We start from the raw sequence: 22295 nt of genomic DNA on the forward strand, positions 1-22295 counted from the left end.
TCAGGCAACCACCTCAGTCTGGAGGTCTGGCCAACCTCCTAACCCACATACATTTTGTTGTGATTCAGGCAATAAAAAGAGAAGTTACCTTTTTGGTTTTGGTCATAATTCTTTACCCCTGACTTGCAGCGTGTACTCCTGATATTTTAAAAAATAAAGCCTTGCCTGACAACTTGGATTACACCAGTCAATAATTCAGTTTCTCCAGGATGTAATTTAGTATATCTTACTTTTTAATTTTAGAACTAATAAAAATTTAAATTTAAACAACATACTGTGGGATCTTTCCAGGTCAGGGCAGATCTGTAAGATGTTGCTCATAGGGGACAAAATTTTGTATTGATGCGGCCACGGATCTAAACCAAATGGAAATTCTTACATTTTAAGTCTGAAAGCAATGAGGAGAGAAAATCTGGCTTCTTGCAGTGCTGCACAACATTTTTCATGTCATGGCACACGTAGAAAATGCTAATATTTGCACAGCACACTGGGGAAAATGCAAGAGGCTGCCAATCACCCAACCCCCCACCCTGAGGGCTCTGGCTGCTCTGAGAATTGAGGGAAATCAGTATCTAGGGACATCTGTACCCTATTTGCCACATACCAGTTAAGAAGTTTTGCAGTGAGGCAAAATTTTCCTAGTGGCCTAATATTAATCGAGGAGGGTGCTGGAGCTTATCTAATGCTGACAAAAAGGCCGGATATTAAATCTCAAATTATCTAAACCTGGGGCTTATCTAATGCTGAACAAAAGGGCCAAATATTAAATCCCTAAACAGTTAAAAGAAAAAAATGATTGCTAAAGAAGAGCTATGGGGAAGATGATTTTCTTAGATGTCACTTAAAAAGAAATATAACACAGGAGTTAACCTTTTTCAATAATACAGGCAGAAAGATCCTATTTTACCTTACTATGCAATGTCAGCATTGGGCAAACAACTTAAACTTGGTCAGTACTATGTGCAATGCAGTTGTATGGCCTTGTGAAGGAAAGACAGTGCTCTAATTACCAGTATGCTGAGTCATTCTACATTTTCCTTCCAGTTGAAGACAATAAAATGATGTTAGCAGAGAGTCAATAATTGGAATGCAAATATTTCTGACAGGGAAACACTAGGAAATCTAGAAGACGACATTACCTTAAAAGGTAACAGTAACATTTATGTGGAGAATATTAACAGCTGGGAGAGCAAAAAGAACTGAGGGCTTTAAGCAGAATCTCCTCAGTTCAGTGCCTTTATGTGGGTGGGAGGGTGAATAAGTGAAAAAGAGAGCTAGAAAATGGGTAAATAGAAATTATTTTAAGGAGAGGAATTAGATAATCTCTTTAAAATCCCCATTTAAATCCAGTAGCTTTTACCCTTTACTTAGAGAACACTGGTGATGGAATAAATATGTCAGCAGGCCTTGGGCAATTATACTAACAGATAAGAGAGATCAAAACAAGTATTATTCAGGCTGTGAAATTTTGGACAAAAAAAAATAAAGGGTCACAGGATTCTACAAAAAAATTTTAAACTCTCATAATATATAAAGTTTAAAAATAACTTAATTGAAGCCATTACCTTATCAAAAAACCTACTGAGTTTGACAGCATTGGAAGAACCTGCAGCTAAGTACCGTGGATTTGTGCAGTCCTAGAAGATAAAACATAAGATCCACAAGTGAAAGTTAGGAAACCCAAGCTCTTTGCTATTCATAATTCATCCCGTTGCACATTTCTATAGGCATAATACTGTTAGGTATAATACTCTCATAAAATATTCAAATAATTTTCAAATTATGGTGCACAAAGCAAGGAGGAAAGTACTAAAGGAAAATACGGTCACTTAATCTTTGTCATTTAAACAATTTTAGAGTATACCAAATCAATGTATTAATCATCAAATCATTCACAGAGGAAGACAAGATTACTAATATTTTACTAATAACAAAACCAAGGTACTAATGGAGTGACCTACCTACATTTATCCTGAAAACCAGAGAGACAGCCATGAAAAACAGTAAGCGTTTCACTTTTGTACTCGTTATTCACCAGTGCTCAACTAATTTAGTACCATGCAGTTCATATGAATTGGAGAAAGCATGAAAATAAGGATTTAGAGGCACAAAGAACAAACAGAACAATTGCCAAGGATTTCTCTTTGGATGCAAGATACTACATCTTTTGGTAGGCCACAAAGATATATTATTTATGGTAATAAACATCTACTACTATTGTTTGATAATAAAGATATATTATTACTCTTGGATGGAAGTTTTTTATAGGAAAAAAAAATGGGCCCAGAAGGGACAAAACGATCTGGAACATTAATCATTACAATAACTTTAAAACCTTAAAAGGCCTACTATTCGATGGAATCCCAGTGTAGCTGTTTTGTTTTTTGCTTGTCACCATTGACTTGTCACCTTGTGAGATAGAGTACTTTGATTTTTACCTGAAATGTACCTAAGACCAAACTATAAGGGCTGCTATGTAAGCTCCTCTGCAAGCATGAAATTTTATCTTTTAGCTATACACCCTCTGTGCCCCTAGAAATTAGTAAAATTACTGTTGTTACATTTATTCTGTTTTTGTAATCTCCAGGCCCACAGGATTCCTTTCTAATGAAGCCTCCTATTTTATTCATATGCAACATTCCAAGGCTCACATTTTAAATTTTGGCCAGAAATTATAATACATTCTCCAAAACTACAAAAAAGAGAGGCTACAATAAAGTTGTCAAAGATCACAGAGTACTAGAAATCAGGGGTCTTCAAAGCCAGCAAGCTCTAAATCAGAATACCCATTCCAACATTTCTACTCTGTGTAACATTGGTTAGGTAACTAAACCTTTAAATTTGGGCTTACTGATTTATGGAATGGGGATAACAATATTTTATCTCATGGGATTTTTGTGAAAAATTAAATAATCCATACCTGGACACAGTGGGTAGTAAAACATTAGTCCTTCTCTCTTCAATCTAAGAAAATGCTAGCAGAATGAATTTTCAAGCACAACAAGCACTTACCATAATAAAGATAATTCCACATATGGATTACATAGACTGAAACATCATTGCACAAACTATGGTATTTGAAATAGTGTTTGAACACATTTCTACAGCAATTGGGGCATATAAGAGACAAACCTTAGATCTGTGGTAGAAATGTTTTATAAAATAGATATTGATTAGCTAGTCATCAGAATGTCAAAAGTTTGAGACAATTCTAAATAGAGCTGAAGTACTAAATACAAAAACTAAAGCAAACAAAAACACACCCCCAAAACCTTAATTCTATGGTACCATAATTTCAGGTTGAGCAGCCTAGAGAAACACTGATTTTTGGGATGAGAAATTTAGAGCTGAAAGAGTCATCTGCCATTTATCATGGCTGACGGAAAAGTCTGAAAATTAATAGCTCCAAATAGCTTGTCTGAGCTTGAGAAAGGACTATTAACCAGGGAAGATACTTCAATATGATCACTTCAAAGTAAATACATAACAGAGAAAAATTTTTACGGGGTACAGGATTTTAGAAAATAAGTAATTGTTCACCTATTTATAATTTAAACAATTTGCATTTATTCAGGCAGTTATTTATTAACTTTGATTCCACCTTTGATGTATACATTTGTTAATTCTTACTTTTCTACAGTTTCAAGTAAATTGATACAGTAACTGATGTTAGCACTAATATTGTTACATTAGTTTTTATTTGAGGCTTTATATTTAATTGCTGAATCTTTTTGATTGCTATTTCTTTTTGAAACTCTCGTATTCAATCTTCCTCCTCATTTTTTCTTCCCTTCTCCTAGTGTTATTTGTGCTGTGTTCTTGAAGCTGTACACTGATAAAGGCCAAAAACATGTTATATTTGAACTCTTTGGGGACTGTGTATGCTGAAGTCTCACTAACTGAGTACCTTTACATCTGACTTACAGTTAAAAGATGGCCTTGGCTTTGTAAGGCAAGTAGGAATAACACACACACACAGACACACAGGCAATTATCACAGAAACCCACAAGCACTAGAAACAGATACATTCTAAAATACATTAAAAGTAAGCGCTGGAACAAATTAAGTGTTTTCAATGGTAAATTTCCCTTTGGAAATAATGTTCAAAGTAATCTCAGCACTTCTTCAACAAGAATATTGTATATTTATATAGCAAGAATCCTTTGGAATATCATGGTTCAGTGCTGACTACCTGGGATATGCACATCAATATTCCATTGTGGCAGCTGAGAAAAATAAAGCGGCTCTCCACTGCAAAGCAGAATGTAATAAACAATGGAATGGCAGGCAGGAGCTGGGGGTAGAGGTGGGGCTGAACCAAGCAGTGTTCACAAACGCTGATTCACAGAATAAGGGCATCAGAATCACCTGAGTTATTTGTTAAACCTACAGATTCCTGGTCCTCCTGCCAGGCTTTATGAATAAAAAGCTCCAGCTGTGGGGCAGTTATTCAAAATTTTCCATAGGTACTATTGGTAATATAAATATACAATCCGATTTGGGTAACTGTTGGTCTAGATGATTTCTACGAGATTTTTCAGCTGCCAAATTCTCAAGGTGAGTTGAAGGATTAATTAGGTGGAAAAGAGGCTTAACTGTAGAGCACAGGCTCTGAATCTGAATACCCCAATTGACCTGGGTAACCTTCCCTGGTCTTGTTACCTCTCTCCTTCTTGTCTTCATCATTAAGAAGAGGACAGTAATAGTACCTGTCTTATAGAGTTGATTGTGAAGATGATGCATGTGAGATCATATATGTAAATAACTAAAACAGTTTTCAACCCCTAAGTGCTCAATAAATGTTGGTCACTAGTACTATCATACCACCACCACTGCATTTCTGGAATGCCCGTGCACAGTTGCAGAAATCCTATTTGTGAACAACAACATGACCATGACTGAAGCTGCTGGCCAGGATCTTTTTCTGGGATCCTAACAGGCTTACATGACAACCATTTCTTAGCTTTTTTAAGCACTCAGTTCTAATTGAGCTAGTCATCTCACCAAGGGACTCAATCCTCTATACATGCATAAGTGTACATAAATTAGTCCTTATGAAGCACTCCTAGTTTAAAGTTTGTAATTTTTTCATGTATCTGTTAGGTTGCCCTTTAAGGTAAAATTTGTAGTTTAAGAAACTAAGAGACTTTTTACAAGCAATAATAATAAACTTATAATGCCACTTTAATAAATTTATTTTAATTTTGGTGTGATTTTTAAAAACTTTCTCAAGAAAAAGTCCATGGGCCAGGTGCAGTGGCTCACGCCTGTAATCCCAGCACTTTGGGAGGTCAAGGCGGGCAAATCCCTTGCAGTCAGGAGTTCAAGACTAGCCTGGGCAACATGGAAAAACCCCATCACTATTAAAAATATTTTAAAAATTAGCTGGACATGGTGGTATATGTCTGTAATCCCAGCTACTTGGGTGGCCTAGGCATGATAATTGCTTGAACTCAGGAGGTAGAGTTTGCAGTGAGCTGAGATCACGCCACTGCACTCCAGTCTCGGTGACTGAGGGAGACTGTCTCAAAAAAAGAAGCCCATGATTTAAATTATTCATAGAATAAAGTTGGAATATTTCAACAGATCAACATAAAAGGCTGAAGTGACTGTGCACATCTCTCAGTCTAGATATGTTGATTTCAATCTTGACTACATTTTGGACTAGAATCCAAAAAGCCTGATTTCAAGTATAAAGTTTCTTTCACTAGAATATATAATTTGAACATGTCTTTAGTTTTGTCTTTACATGATAATAATACAAGCATGCATTAGTGAAAATACACACCAAATTAATTTCTTCTGGATTGAAATCCTCAGCCAGGAAAGCAGTCCTAGTTAAAACTTCATGGCGCTTTGTTTCATGAATCTGGTCCAGTTTAGTCCCTATTACCAACAGTGGTATTTGGTTATCAGCAAACTGTTCTCGATCATAATCCCTGTGATAAATAATAATGAAGAGGTGAATAGAATTTACCTTTCTGATGTAGATGTGTAATATTTAAATGCAACTAACTTAAACTATTTTACTGAAAATTAACTGATTTTTGCTGCCTTCACCTATAAATCCACTTTCCTTCCAATTTCTTCCATCTACTTGTTCTTTTATCAATCCATCCTCATCATCTATCAAATTCCAGCTATTCATCTAACTTCTCAAAATTTGGTCCCATGTTTTTATTGAATGTTGAATAATACTGAATAATTAAACAACTAAGTGTCCATCAAGTATATTATAGTCAGTGGACTTGACTTCCAATGTAGCTCTGTCTTCTAAGGCTAACATAACGACTCAGAAATGTTTCAGAGTAGAAGCAGAGAGTGGATTTAAGTCTCTGTGTAGCGAAAACCCAAAAGCCTAGCATGATGTGCTAGAAGACAAAATGGCAAGCTTCTTGGGTACATTTTGGGGTATGCATTAACTCTGTATCTACAATACACATTTCTGTCTGAATAGTAAAGAAATAAGAAGAATAAGAAAATAGAAATAAGGAAGCTGAAACCTAGAATAAATCAAATATAGGTGATACTATAGCCTGGGAAAGGTGGGTTAAACACATGGAAATGGCAGGAAACAGCTGAAATGCAAAATGAATAGTAAAAGGAAAGAACTTAGTACCAAGTAGTTGTTTCCTGAAATGAAAGCCATGGGAGATAGAGGACAGGCAATAAGAATCACTTAGGGTTAGTGGCCTTGGATCACTGGCTATTACAATCCTTATTTTTTAGAAAAATTATTTATCCAAAGAACAGAGTGGTGATGTAAATTAAACTTCTCATTACTGAAAAGAACACAGAGGCCATTGCTGTTGAATTAATTTAAATTCTACTCACATATTAGAAATAAAGCAGATTTGGATTTCTGACACGTCATAAGCTCAATTTACAACAGTCAGCAAAATCTGGTTATGCACAATTTATGACAGTAAATCAATATTGCATAATCCAATCACTACAACCCAGTTGAGCAAAGCTTTTTTTCTTCCTTTAACATTACTTTTCTTTCTCATAGAGAAATTCTAAATTGGGGTAGGGGGCAAAGTTACTAAATATTTATGCCCTTCACAATAATCTTACAGAGCCTCAACAAACTGTTCAGCCTCAGAACACAACTGTTTTAAATATATAATCTCCCATCTCACAAAAATATTATCATTCTATTTATTGCATCAAAGTCAATAATAGCATGATCAAGACCTTTGATTATTCATAACAACAGCAACCCTAATTAAAGAGACATGGTTCAAAGCTGCAATTTGCTTTCTTAGGGAATAAAGTTTTGAGAGTGTCTTTTGTTTAGGACTGTTTCCTTCTGTCTCACATATAAATTTTTGCATATCTTCTATCAAATATCATCTCTGATGTACATACATCTCTCACATAGTCTTGCACAATTCCTTGCACACTGACACATATAAAGCACACATATATAGTTTGCTTTCTTATTTCTCTTTTTAGGTTTCCTTTTATCTTTTTCATAAAATCTTGCAGTATCCAATTTAAAATTTAATCTTGAAATCTTCTGGTAAACTTCTGAAGAACTTTATCATGGATGGATAAGGCTGATAACTCCTTAACATCACAGAGAGACAGACAGCCAGGTATCATATTATATGCGTAATACTGAGTGGAAAAATAAAGACAAAAAACTTGCATCTTTCAGATCACTATATTTAATTATCACTTTAGAGAAGATTTAGAATTCAGAGAAACAAGTTTAAAAGACAATACAGGGAGACAATCAGCAAATCCAGAATACAGGAAACTGTACAAGACAAACAGCCATCTTCTACAAATAAACTGCTAGGAGGTTGGAAAAAAACAACTAAGAAGGGAGAACCTAAGATTTGACTCTTAAGAAACCAAATACAATCAGAGGACCTTATTTAGATACTGTTTCAAAAAAATCAACTATAACATTTATGAGACAATTGGGGAAATTAAAATAATATTTGGTTATTAAAGAATTATTATTAAAGTTTTGGCTGTGATAATTATATGGTGTCATGTTAAAAAAAAAAAGCCCTTATGTTTTAAAGTATATATGGATGAAATGATATGATGTTTTAACATTTGGTTCAAAATAATCCAGTTGAGAGTGGGAGAAGATAGAAAGTAGGTAGAGATATGGATGAAACAAGACTGGCTATATGTTGATAATTATTGAAACTAGGTAACAGGTATATGGGAGTTCATTTTGTATTTACATATGTTTAAAATTTTCTATAATAAAAAATTAAAATTTATTGTGGTAAAAATCACATAACATTTACCTAAATTGTTTAAATATGGCTAAAAACTCAATCTGATATAAAAGATATATATGCTAAGCAGTCTTGCTCCTACCACTGCACCCATCCACCCATTTCCCCTGGCCCCCTATAGGTTACCATTTTTGTTAGTTTCTTATTTATCGTTTCACTGATTCTTTATCCAAATATAAATACATATCCTTATTTCTTTCCTTTCTTACACAATAGAAGGTATATGATATATATTCTCTGCATTTTGATTTGTTAAACCTAATAATGTACCCTTTTGTAGATCTTTCTAATTTAGTTCATAGAGATCTTTCTGATTCTTTTCCAAATGTTGAATACTACTCCACTATGTGGATATGTCATTATTTAGTCTATGAATCTTTTGTTGCTCGGACACTAGAGTTGTTTCCAAATCTTTTGATGCTATAAAATAATGCACCAACAAAGCACACCAACATATTAAGGTTGTTTTATACATTTGCAGGTTTATCTATAGGATCAAAATGAAGCTGTACTGTCAAAATGCAAATGAATACAGAATTTTTACTGAATTCCCTGACACAAATGCAGATTTCTTTCTGATATGAATATGCTGTCTCCTAATCCTAAATTTAAAGATAAGTTTCTTAAGTAGAAATTTTAGTAGAAAATAGAGAACAAGCTAGGTTAATGAAGACATCAGTGATGAAAGGAATTGAGATAGGAAACAAGAAATATCAACTAGGCTTTGAAATATAGGTTTTAAATTAGTTGTGCTTATTCTTTATTAGGTATTGCAGGAATCTACATATATATACTCAAACTTATACTACATTTAGGTTTCACATAACAATTAGACTTCCACACAGAAAACAAAGTCTTTGAAAGACTTGCTTCAATCAAAAAATAGAAAATGGGGTTCTGTTCTAGGTATGACAGAATAAGCAAACTCTATTTTGTCTTTCCCAGTGAATGCAGCTATAAAACCTAGACAGGATGCACGAAGTGGCTATTTGAAGACTCTGAAAAATTCATAGTGAGCATCTTGAGGAAGACCGCAATGTGAAGAACCATTGAATTAGCAGTTCTCTTCCATATCCCCTTGTCTGAATGCAACTCAGCTTAAAACTCAGAAGTGCGAACAGAAAACTCCAGAAGAAGGCCTGCAGTTCTGACTCATGAAACAAGAAAGGGGGCTCCTGAATACTTGGAGATAGCGTAGAAATACAGTATTTTTCCTTCTGTTGTAAGCCAGCCTCTGAGCAATTTCATGATAGTTGTGGCAAAGGCGGTAACACAAGCAGAATGCTCAAAAGCAACAGTCCCCAACCTTGTTGGTACCAGGGACTGGTTTCATGGAAGACAATTTTTCCATGGACAGGTGTTTCAGGATGAAGCTATTCCACCTCAGATCACCAGGCATTAGATTCTCATAAGGAGCCTGCAACCTAGATCCCTCACACGCACAGTTCACAATAGGATTCATGCTCCTATGAGAATCTAATGCCTCTGCTGATCTGACAGGAGGTGGTAATGCTCACTAACCTGCCACTCACCTCCCACTGTGTGGCCTGGTTCCTAACAGGCCATGGACCAGGGGTTGGGAACCCCTGCTTATGAGTACAGAGGAAGGGAAATTTTTCTGATTGATAGAACTGTATTTCAAGATGGTGGGGCAAACTCCCATTGCTTTTATTCTTTGTCCTTCTACCATTTGGCCCTGGACATAGGTGCAGTTGTGCAAGTGCATGAGAAAATTTGGCTTGGGGACCAAAAAAGGGAGCCCTAGCAAACCACAAAGTATGGCAGAGACTGTAGAGAGGGTGAAGTGTGAGAAAGCAACCCCATGAAGTAGTTCATGAATGCCTGAGCTCATTGTCAAAGCTGTGCATGCATGGATTTGATCCTCCTTAGCATACCAAAGACACTGAAAACTGAAACAACAGAGATAACACCCAAGTCACATACTGGGTGTTGCACAAATATAAAATAAGTGAAACTATATAAAGTATGCTCTTAGATCATAATAAAATTAAGCTAGAAGTCAATAGTAAAGAATAACTTGAAAGCCTCTAAATACATGGAAACTAAATAACACATTTCTAAACAGCCCATGGGAAAATCTCAAGGAGTATTAGAAAATATTGTGAGCTAAATGAAAATAAAAGTAAAACATTCAAACATTTGCAGGATGCAGCTAAAGCAGTGTTTAGAGGGAAATTTATAGCATTAAAATGCTTATAGTAGCAAAAATGCAAGGTATCCAATCAGTAATCTAAGAAGCTATAAAGAGAGAACAAAATAAAGCAAAAGCAAGCAGTGGGAAAGAAGTAAGGGCAGAAATCGATTAAACTCTATACGGAAAAACAATAGAGAAAAATCAGTGAAACCAAAAGTTGCTTCTTCGGAAAAAAAAAACCAATACATTGATAAACCTCTACAAGTCTGACAAGAAAAAGAGAAACATAAAATACCAAAATCAGAATGAAAAAGGTCATATCACTACAAACTGTGCAACTATCAAAAGGCCAATAAACAAATACTATAAACAACTCTATTGATATAAATTCAAAAATTTAATGAAATAGATGAATTCCTTGAAAATCATGAACTACCAAAACTCATCCAAGATGAAATAGATAACTTGAACAATCCTAATTACTAAAGAAGTTGATTTTGTGGTTAAAAACCTTTCAAATAAGAAACCTCCAGGCCCAGATGGTCTCTTAGTAAATTCTACCAAACCTTCAAAGAAGATAAAACACCAAATATACACAATCTCTCCTAAAAAATAGAAGAGGAAGGAATACTTTCAATTCATTCTATGGGGCCAACATTATCCTCACACTAAAACCAGTCAAAGACATTATGAGAATAGAAAACTGCACACTAATGCTTGTTATGGATAAAAATCCTGAAGAAAATATTAGCAAATCAAATCCAGCAACATATAAAATGAGTAGTATACCATGACCAAGGAACGGAAGGCTAGTTCAATATTTGAAAATCAGTGAATGTAATCCACCAACATTGAAAATCAGTGAACGTAATCCACCATACTAACAGCCGAAAGAAGCAGCCACATGTCCATATCAATTGATGCAGAAAAGGCTTTTGACAGAATTCAGTATCTGTTCACGATATTAATAAAACTATCAGCAAATTAGGGATAGAAGGAAATTTTCTCAACCTGATAAATGGTGTCAACAAAAAAACCTAAAGCTTACATCATACTTAATAGTGAAATGACTGCTTTCCCCCTAAGATTGGGAGTAAGACATAGATATTCACTCTTATCACTCCTAGTTAGTACCCTTTTGGAAGTTGCTGCCAGTGTGATAAGGCAAGAAATAAGACAACAAGCACACAGATTGAAAAGGAAAAAATAAACCTGTCTATGTAGGGCATCCTAAGGATTTTACTAAAAACTCCGGTCACAGGATACAGGTCAGCACTTAAAATCAATTCTGCTTTTTTATACTAGCAATGGACAATTTGAAACTGAAGTTTAAAATTTATGGCCAGGTACGGTGGCTCATGCCTGTAACCCAGTACTTTCGGGTGGATCACCTGAGGTCAGGAGTTCGAGATCAGCCTGGCCAAGATGGTGAAACCCTGTCTCTGCCAAAAATACAAAAATCAGCCAGGTGTAGTGGCACATGTCTGTAATCCCAGCTACTTGAGAGGCTGAGGCACAACTGCTTGAACCTGGGAGACAAACGTTGCAGTGAACTGAGATCGTGCTACTGCACTCCAGCCTGGGCAACAGAACAAGGCTCAGTCTCAAAACAAAACAAAACAAAAAACAATTTATAATAGCTTCAAAAATATTAAATAATTTGGTATAAATCTAATAAAACATGCACAGGATTTGTATGATGAAAGCTACAAAATGCTGATAAGAGAAATAAAAGAAGACCTAAATAAATTTAGAGATACATTGTGTTCATGAACTGGAAGATGCAACAGAATAAAGATATTAATTCTCTCCAATGTGATCAATAGGTTTAATGCACTTCTAATAAAAATCTAACCAAAATTTTTGTCAATATAGACAAGCTGATTCCCAAAACTTATGTGGAAAACCAAACTATAATAGTTAAACAATTATGAAAAAGAATAAAGCAGAAGGAATCATACTGCTCAATTTTAAGACTATAATCGAGACAGTGTAGTACTGGTGAAGGGACAGACACATAGATCAATGGAACAGAACTAGAGTACAGAAATAGACTCATACTAATATGGTCAACTGATTTTTGGCAAAGGAGCAATAGCAATTCAATGGAGAAAGGATATCTTTTCAATAAATGGTGCTGGAATAATTAGACATTCATATGCAAACATTAATCTCAACCAAAACCTCACATCTTGTACAAAACTAACTTAAAACAGATCATGAATCTAAATGTAAACCTACAAAACTTAAAATGTTTTATATAAATGGTTTACTATAAAAATGTAAAACCATACAATCTGTAGAGGAAAACATAAGAGAAAACCTGCATCATCTAGGATTAGGCAAAGAGTTCTCAGACATGATATCAAAAGCACAATCCACAGAAGAAAAAAAGAGTAATCAGACTTCATCAAAATTGAAACTATTGCTTTGTGAAAGATACTGTTAAAAGGAAAAGATAATCTATACACTGAAAGAAAAATCTTTGCAAATCAAACATCTTACAAACTGTTACGCAGGGGAGTACATTCCTGTGATTGCTGCAACCTTTCAAACCAATTGTGAAATAACTCTGGGCTTACCCATTTGTTACCAAGACGCCAGTGGGCACCAAATCCCTGTTGAGAGCTTCCAATGACCAACGACGCAAGTTTTGGGAGGACTTCTTATTTGTTAAGTCGTGTACGAAAATAATACCTAAAATAATCAGAGAAAAAAATGTTAGTCCCTTAACAATTCCTCTTCATTTCACAATTGGCCAAATGAAGCTTAGTAAACAGAAACATTAGGTTGCTTAATGAATCTAGCATTCTAGGATGACTAACAACTCAGATACAACTATTTTTAAATTTCCTCTACAAATATTTATAAATAATTAGCCATAAACTTTTCTCTGTCAGTTTTATAACTCTTTATTTTACAAGGGCTGACGAAATGCCATTAAACTTTTAGCAGATCTTTACTTCATTCAACACTTCTTGAGTGCCTACTCCATGCCTGTGCCTACTTGTAGAACCACTTCATTAATCAAGAGAATCAAAACTACTTCAAGTACATATGAAATTATTCATCCAAAAAGCTATGTTGTTTCTTCACTGTACATAGTACTGCCATAGATACCAGTACATACATATATTACTTATACTCATTACTTATACTCACTAAAAATAATACTAAGTAATGAAAATCTACTAAAATAGTACTGATTTGATACAACTGCTATTCTTTAGCTGACAAAATAGTGTCCTGTAGATCACCTGAGGCTAATCTACTCAAATGTCTAATTTTCTAGTTCTTTGACTAATGTTTAGTTATGTAAGCTTCCTACCTGTAAGAGATTTAGTTATGAGAGCAAAAGAAATATGCCACTACAAGAGAGTGGGTGGAGACATTAAATAGTAAAGAAGTATGAATAGTAGAAAGCACATGCACGGATTTCGATAGACTGAGAAAAATAACAAAATGTAATGAGGCCCAGAAATATAATAAAATACAACTGAAGAGAATCAATCAATATCCTAGATAGAAAGGAAAATCGGGGAATTAATTATTACAGCAAGATACAGACAAAAGAGGAAAATCTTTGATGCCCACTAGAATTTAGGATATCATCTTATGGTCAAAACACTATAGGTTTCAAACTCCCAACCCTTTTCTATATTCCCAGATTGTGAATAGGACATGAAACCGATGATTCCTCCATCTTCAAGAGGTGGTATGTGTCAATTTGAAAAAGAAAAGCAGAAGAGGTAGAATTAGCTGGCTTCTACAGTTTTTATAGCCATCTGTGTAACTAAAGGGCTTGTACAAGCTATAGTTGACTTGTTCCAGGCAGCTTAGATAAACCTGCATCTCTTCTGGTGTCTGAAACTAATAGAGATCCAACACTTGCCCTAATATCCAATTGTACCCACTCTTCCTTCCTCAATGAGGGGTTTTAATCAGCATCAATGGCATAGATTTAAAAAAAGGAATAAAGAACTACCATTAAAGACCACAGCTAATATTTATTCAGTACTTATGTGCCAAATATTGTGCTTTACATGTGTTACCTAATTTAATTTTCAGAACAGTCCTATGAAGCAAGAATTATTATTATCTTTATACACAAGAGAAAACTGAAGTTCAGAGAAGTTGAGTAACTTGCCCTTGGGCACGTGGTAAGTCAGAATTTGCACACAGGTAATCTGACAGTAAAGGCATAAAGACTAGTGGTAAGCAGAATAAAATCTCATTTTAGGGCAAAAAACTGGCATATATTTTCTGCCTTTCCTTTCCCCAGGTTATAAATATGGCAAAACTACAGGTGAGAATTTTGGACAGGGGAGTGAAAGGATTACAAAGGCCTAAGTTGGCTATTAGATGGACAGGGAAAACTTTATTGAGGATCTTTAGGTAAGACTTTTGAGCTTTTAAGGGCATTTGAGTACCCTTTTCCCCTATTCTTTCTCTTTCATTTGGGCTGAGAGTTCTTGCTTTGCAGAACATGTGCTAGAAGAATCAAGGCGGGGCTGAGATGAAAGGAGTAAGGGTGATGGCAAATGATAATATATCTTAATCTTAAGGGAGAGAAGTAAAGACACTTCATTATTTCCTTCTGAGATTACTAGCCTAGGTTATCAGAGAGGGAAGAATGTAGGGTATTAAGGGATGAAAGTTATTGCTAAGAATATGGACTATGTATTTGGATAGAGTGATCCTTACGTTCAGTTTCTTAGGAAACTAAGGATGGTACATGGAATAAAGAACTTTTGAGTGCTTCTACCCGGAGGAATGTTCCAGAGCTAAGGTGAAAGAACACAGAAATAGGTTTTTCAATACATGTGATTTTTTTTTTTTTTTTTTTACTTTTAAGAAATGGAAATATATCTCAGTCTTATCTGCAAAATCAACATAGGATATATGCAATTCTTTCCATAATATTGAAGGAGACAAATCACTAATGAATAGTAGGTATAGAAGAGATAAACAAATATGTATTAGATGGATTTCTTCTTCAGCACTTACAAGTTTACAACTCAGAATTCCATAGCTTCCAGGATTTGAGTGGTATTTATCTCTATTATTTATTTATAATTTTTATTGTACCTCTGCCTCAAAAATACCTAAACATTGAAGGTGTTATATATTCAGACTTCTCTGTGCCAGATCAGATAGATATCTTACTTTGACAAGTAATTTTACTGATACAAGTATAAGTCTAAACTAGGTTTCACTTCCCTCTCTTTCTCTAAGAGGTCACCTCACACTATACTAGTCTTATTATTGTTTTTCTTATTTATATGCATTCTATTAATATATACCATCATATATACTTTTCTGCATGACGATGGCATATATTAAGGTCATCTTATAACTGTATTTTGTCTCATTTATGAATGCTTTGTTTCTTTATTAAGACTGTGACATTTTCAGATAGAATTCTGAGCTAAATAGGATATGGGTCTGAACTGACACATCTCATTCTATATTCTATAATATGTATCCAGTGAAAAGAACCTTCTCTACATCTTTTTGTAGAATCTACAACACCTCATGATATGGGAAGACATCAAAAGAGGAATATAAGGAATGAATATACTGAATAAATGTAATGCTTACCTAATACTGAGTGAGATCTAAGCACAGCATAAATGAAGTCTATTAATGGCTATGCATTTACCAGGAGGGAAATGCCAACTCCCTTGGTATATTAATCAAACAGAAGTTGGAATTATGTTTCACAGTAAAAACAGGTTTTAAAAATGAACTTTTAAGAAGACTAAGAAAGAAACTCTATTGGCAAATCATAGGTATAAGCAGTTTAGTCTCTTGATATAGAGTAGGTACTCTACAAAAGGAAATTGTGTCCTATATTACACACCTCCATCTGAAAGTCTGCTCCAGGTTTTTGAATATCTATAACTGGATAAAATTTCTGCACCCATAAAGACTCCCTTAAGCAGTTCTTCATAAGTAGTTGCCTTAGGGCTCTAAGGGGCAGATGAACGAAATCCCTCTGTCTCTGTGATATCTGGCTTAAGACTATGAGACTCCTATGGTCCTACTGTACTTAGTCAACTCACTGGAGAGATGGCACCCCCAGAGGACAACATTTTAAGTTCCATGTTTTATGCCAAGTATCAAAAATATGATTTTATTTCTCAATATTTAGTTTATTACAATAACATAAATAGAAACACTTAAGACAAAGCACAGGTTCACTGTTCTGAATTAGATGGCTACAATGTAGAAACACAAACTGGAATGTACTACGCAGATTTAAATCAAGGGTTGTGAGTACATTACATCTTTCTCAAATTAAGATGAGTCTGGCATGCTACATGTGGCATCTCCACATCAGATGATCTATACTCTTAGACCATTAATATAAGATAGAAATTAAAAAATGCTTTACCATTCACAGAGTTGTAGAATACTGCTCTTGTGCTTTTCACGCTGCTGGCACTGCCCACAGAGCCTCCAACATCCCATAATTCTATGTAGTAGGTCTTCTCTTCTGGGGTTCCTTCTTTGTAATCATGAACCTAACAAATCAATTAAAATAATATAGCCACTAAACAAACTAGTAAGTACCCTTATTCCAGTTTAAAGCATTTCAGCATCTTACTCTGACTTTCTGATCGCCACTTCTTATCTTTTAAGCTTACTCTCTTTAATACTTTAATAATTTTTACTCCAGAGGACCTTTTGGTTAATTGATCTTAACATCTTTCACAGCTCTCTGTTCCACTTCCGAAGCCTCACCACCCTCTTAACTAAGCATAAATTCCATGATCCATCATTACAGTCACTCCTTTGCCCCTGTCTCATATTGCATTCATCTGACAAAATTCCACTCTGGGTTATATCCACCTTTTGCCCTCTTTCATGTCTATAACCCAGCAACCGAATGTGGAGCTCAGAAAAACACGCATTCAAGATGAATGGATTCTTTCTAAATTTAAATGTACCTCTGGAGCTGTCTTTTAATCAATTCCACAGTTAATTTACCATTTTTCTCTTCCAGATAACTATTTCATACTTATTATTCTTTTTAAACTTCCAGTATGTCTTCCCCATCCTCAATCACAACTAACTTTGCTTCCTACTGCAGAAGCAATTAGAAAAGAACTTCTACAACCTGTTCTTCCTGCATTTATCCACGTTCCTCCATCTGTGCCCACATAATCTGCTTTCCTTCTTGCTGTTTTCTTAGGCTGCCTGTGTCCCTAAGGCTAAATCCTCTCTCTATGCATGAGATCCCATCCCCAGTTTCTTGCTCAAAGATGTATTTCTACCAGTTCTCCCCTCTCTCCCTTATATCATTAAATTTTCCTTCTCAGCTGGATAATCCTCAGCACACAATTCAATTCTCAGCATACAAACATGGCATAATTTTCCTCATCTAAAAAAAATCCTTCTCTTGACTTCAAGTCCTCTTCCAGCTACCATGACACTTTCCTTTTCCTTTTCACAGCAAAAGTCCTCCACACAGTTGTCTAGTCTTAGTGGTAATTATTTTCTTCACATTCTCTTTTGAACTCATTCAAACTTATGCCCTAATGACCCCAATGAATTACTCCTTGTCAAGGTCACCAATGACCTCCACATTGCTAACTCCAATGGTCAATTAACAGTTTTCATTTTACTCCACCATTTGATCCACCTAGTCACTTCTTGTGTCTTGCAATATTTTTTCACCTGGCTTCTGGGATATCACACTCTTCTAGTTTTCTTCCTATCTCATTGGCTAGTGCTTTTCAGCTTCCATTTGGGTTCTTCTTATCTCTCTGATTTCTAATTGCTAATGTGTCTCAAGGTTTAGTTCTTCAGTCTCTTTTCTTTCCTATCAATACTTGTTCTTGTGGCAATTTCATCTAAAAGGCAGTTTTATTCTTCCAGTTACTTGGGCCAAAAACTTAAGACTAATCCTTGACTCCTTTCATATTGTATTATTGCATTTATCAACAAGTTCTGCTGATTTGACTTTAAAAAAATACAGCAAAAATCTGTTCATTTCTCCCTATCTCCACTCTTACCACCCAGGTCAAAGTCTGTATCTCCTTGCCTGAATTGATGTAATGGTCTCTAACTGATCTCCCTACTAGAGGCATCCCCCAACCTCCCTGTTTGTTTTCCGTACAGTAGCTAGAGTGATCCTTTTAAAATGCAAGTTATATCATATGCCCTTTTGCTCAAAGTCCTCCAATGACTTTCTCACTCACAGTTATCTCCAAAGACTCTCTTTTCCTTATGTCTAGGCTCTACAGGCATTTATTGCCTGAAATGTATAACTATTCAGAAACAAACTATGATATGTGGCAAGCAGATTAAAGTATGCTGGTTCCTGAGTACACATCGGCATCTTCCAAGAATTAATTTTTTTTTTTTAAGAAATATACATGCCAGTCTTACTGAATCAGGACCTTTGGGATTAAATACTAGGCATGTGTATTTTGAACAATTCTCCGAATGATTCTGCTGTAACCCCCTCATTAAGAACTGCTGCTTTTACAGAATGGGACTATTCTGGTATCAGGAGGCCTAGATTCTACTCCTTGATCGCCACTGATTATCCCTGGTATCTTGGAGCCTCAGTTCCTTTGCCTATAAAATGAAAGAGTTGTATTATGTGATTTCTAAAGTATCTACTGGCTTTGACATCATAATTAAAAAAACAAAATCAGTAGTTAAAACAGATGTCATAAAATGCACTAAAACTCACATACTACATTCAACTTAATGCTTTACACTTTTACTTACTCACATGTTTTTCGTCCAAATCCTTTTGGCCAAGGAAAAATTTAAATAAATATGCTACTTTATAAACAGCCACATTAACATTAAGAAGACAATTATCAGATTGACATCAAAGACAGTATGACAGAAAAATGAAAACAGCACAGTCACAGCAGCTGAGGACCATTTGGGATAATGGAAATTAATTTTGTATACTACAATAGAAGGCATCACTATTTTGTTATATGGCAAAAATAACTTACAATATGTGATCATGCCAAGTCAGCAATAAAAAAGTTAAACCAAGCAGGAAAAACACATGTTTTAGCAAGATTTCTAAGCAAAACAATGAGAAAAAGCAGTATGAGGGCTTGTAAGGAGTAAGTTATCTGTCATGAAAAAGCTCAGCCACTTCAGTTAAGTCTTTCCGATCCTACCTTCCTTCTGGGCCCAAATCAACCAGAGCAGGTTTTGCACTCCTCCTATTTGCTTCTATAGCATCCTACACACCTCTATCATTTCACTAAGCACACTGTCTTATTTATCTACTGATATCTCTTCTTCTGGACTCTGAGTGTAAGGGCAAGGACCATGTATTATTCACCCTTTAGCCCTAGAAAACAGCATAATATCTAGCATATATTAGATGCTTAGACAGGTTTGTTAAATACATGAATACATTTTGGATAACTCATCCTCCAGGTTTTTATTATATTCAGTTTATTATTTACCAAATTCCAGTGTTTCTCCAGTACAGTTCCGAGAGCAAACTGAATCAAAACCAATAAGAAGTTTGTTTAAAAATACAGATTCCTGGACTGTCCTTGAAGCTTCTGGAATGGGGCTCAAAAGTCTGTATATTTTTTTTAAGTTCCCTAGGTGATTCTGATACACGATTAAGTTTGGCAACCACTGCAGCACACCATTTTTTTCTCTAAATTATTTCAAGTATTTAATGTTGCATCCTCTAAAAGACTGAGAATAGCCACCATCCAATATAAATTTCTAGGCAGCATACCCTCTTAGCCTTGCATTGTACCAAACCTGTTAGCCAGCACCTTTCAGGCTATGCATACTCCCAAGCCAGACTGACTCACTCATCTATACTCTTCTCTACCACAAATTACCTTTCCTAGTCAAATCTTTTCCTGTTTCCTTTTGAAATCAGAAGATAAGGTGTCCTCCTTCCTTTCCAACTTAATTAATATTGGCTAAGTTTAACCCAATTCACATGGAATGAATCCCAACGACTTTAAATCAGTAGCTTACAGCTTGTAGTTATGACATTACATCTTTCATATATGTGAGTAATCTCCAAGGGAAAGCCTGACATTATAACAAGTATTGCTCTCGACACAGTAAGTAGTACTTTGGTGCTATACTGAGAGTCCAACATGATGGGAGGTAACGCCAAACCATAAGATGTGTGTTTTACATTTAAAGCAGGTCATCGAGGATCTGATACTTAGAGTCATTGCAGACCTTACAGTTATACAATAAAGGATTTTCTTAACAGGAAGCAACAGTACAGCTGATCACCAAATGGAAAACGGAATACTCCTCAACGATGCTGCCACTTTGGACCTTCTCATTTATTCAGCTTTTGACTTTTTCTTGAAAACAAAATCAAGACCTATGTACATAAAGTTTTGTTTCATTTGAAGAGTTCATTCATTGTAACTTTTAAAATGCAGAAACACATTTAGAAAGAAAATGACACACATTAAGAAAGAACAGTGGATATTGTAGATGCTAATAAGTTTGGTTTAGTATTTGTACCTGCAGAATCATTATTAAAGAGAGGAAGGGAGGTAGGAGGTCTTAGGAGGGAGTTGGTAACAAAGAGAGAAGGGTGAAAAAGAGATACTAGGAGAATATACCACAGGAGCAGAAATTAATTTCTCTCATTCACTGCTATACTTCCAGTTCCTTGCACAGTGTCTGATACCAAGGAGGTATGCAACATATGTACTGAAGGAACAAATGAACAAATGAATAGTGTCAAGGTTACTGCTAACTGTCTCTTCCCTTCTGGTTACTGCTCTTTTGCCTTCAGTCAGGCTTAATGTTTTCTATTTTTAAAAAAGCCCTTCACTTTCCCTTCCATTCTGTAATCATTTGCTCCTTTATTTAATGTCTAAACTTTGTGAAAAATTGATTTAAACCTGTCTCTGTTTCCTCTCTGCCAGTATATCATTTGGTTTCTGCCACAAATATTCCATTGCACTTTCAAAGGTCAGCAGAGACTTTATCATCACCATATCCAGTATTTTTTTTCCTCTCTCAGTCCTCATATTGCTACTGTTTCAAACTAAAAATCAATCCCTCTATGAAATTCTCCTCTCTCTCTGCTCTTGTAGTTCATTTTGGCTATCCTCTTATTTCTTTGATAAGTCTTTCTCTGACCCCTCTTTTCCCATCAACTCTCTAAATATACCCCAAGTTCTCCCCACCTTTTTCTAAATTTTCTCTTTCAGAAATTGCATCAGTTCTAGTGGTTCAGGATTATTTCTATAAATATGATTCCAACTCAGAATTGTCTTTTGAGCTTCAGCATTTCATTTCCAGGACAGCTCCAGTTGGCTAGCTCACAGACACCTCCTTTCACCATGTTTGGAACTGAACTTACTATTGTTTCCTTCTTTTTCACCTATAATATGGCCCTCTTCTTGGGGACAGTCCATCTAGCCACTTACTCAAGCCACCCATTCAATCATTAGTGTCTAGGATAATTTTACACTTACTTTCTTGAACTATTATAACACTTATTTTCTATATCAGTGCTGTCCCCACGGAATTTTCTACAGCCATAGAAATGTCCAATACAGGCTGGGTGTGGTGGCTCACGCCTATAATCCCAGCACATTGGAAGGCTGAGGCAGGCAGATCACTTGAGGCCAAGAGTTTGAGACCAGCCTGGTCAACATGGTGAAACCCTGCCTTTACTAAAAATACAAAAATTAGCTGGGCATGGTGGCACATGCCTATAATCTCAGCTACTCGGGAGGCTGAGGCACAAGAATCTCTTGAGCCTGTGAGGCAGAAGTTGTAGTGAACTGAGATGGTGCCACTGCACCCTAGCCTGGGCAACAGAACGAGACCGTTTCAAATAAATAAATAAATAAATAAATAAATAAATAAATAAATAAATAAA

General features: G+C 35.4%; 1 protein-coding gene across 2 annotated transcripts in view; it reads right to left on the reverse strand.

Annotated features, from left to right (window-relative positions):
* The window catches only part of RABL3 (RAB, member of RAS oncogene family like 3), a 41506-nt gene that overhangs the window by 5795 nt on the left and 13416 nt on the right, over window positions 1–22295 (reverse strand). The window contains exons 3-7 of one of the 2 annotated variants that reach the window (XR_002731991.1): window positions 16818–16947; window positions 13003–13117; window positions 5790–5940; window positions 1566–1637; window positions 276–356 (exon numbers count right to left, since the gene is read on the reverse strand). Coding sequence is in view for 1 of the 2 variants with exons in the window: in XM_023214363.2 (XP_023070131.1) it covers window positions 1566–1637; window positions 5790–5940; window positions 13003–13117; window positions 16818–16947 (468 nt within the window). In the remaining variant the exon portion in view is untranslated. The remainder of the gene's footprint in view (window positions 1–275; window positions 357–1565; window positions 1638–5789; window positions 5941–13002; window positions 13118–16817; window positions 16948–22295) is intronic. The other variant, XM_023214363.2, reaches the window with a different exon arrangement.

This window comes from Piliocolobus tephrosceles, chromosome 2 (genome assembly GCF_002776525.5).
Source record: "Piliocolobus tephrosceles isolate RC106 chromosome 2, ASM277652v3, whole genome shotgun sequence".
NCBI classification, from domain to species: domain Eukaryota; kingdom Metazoa; phylum Chordata; class Mammalia; order Primates; family Cercopithecidae; genus Piliocolobus; species Piliocolobus tephrosceles.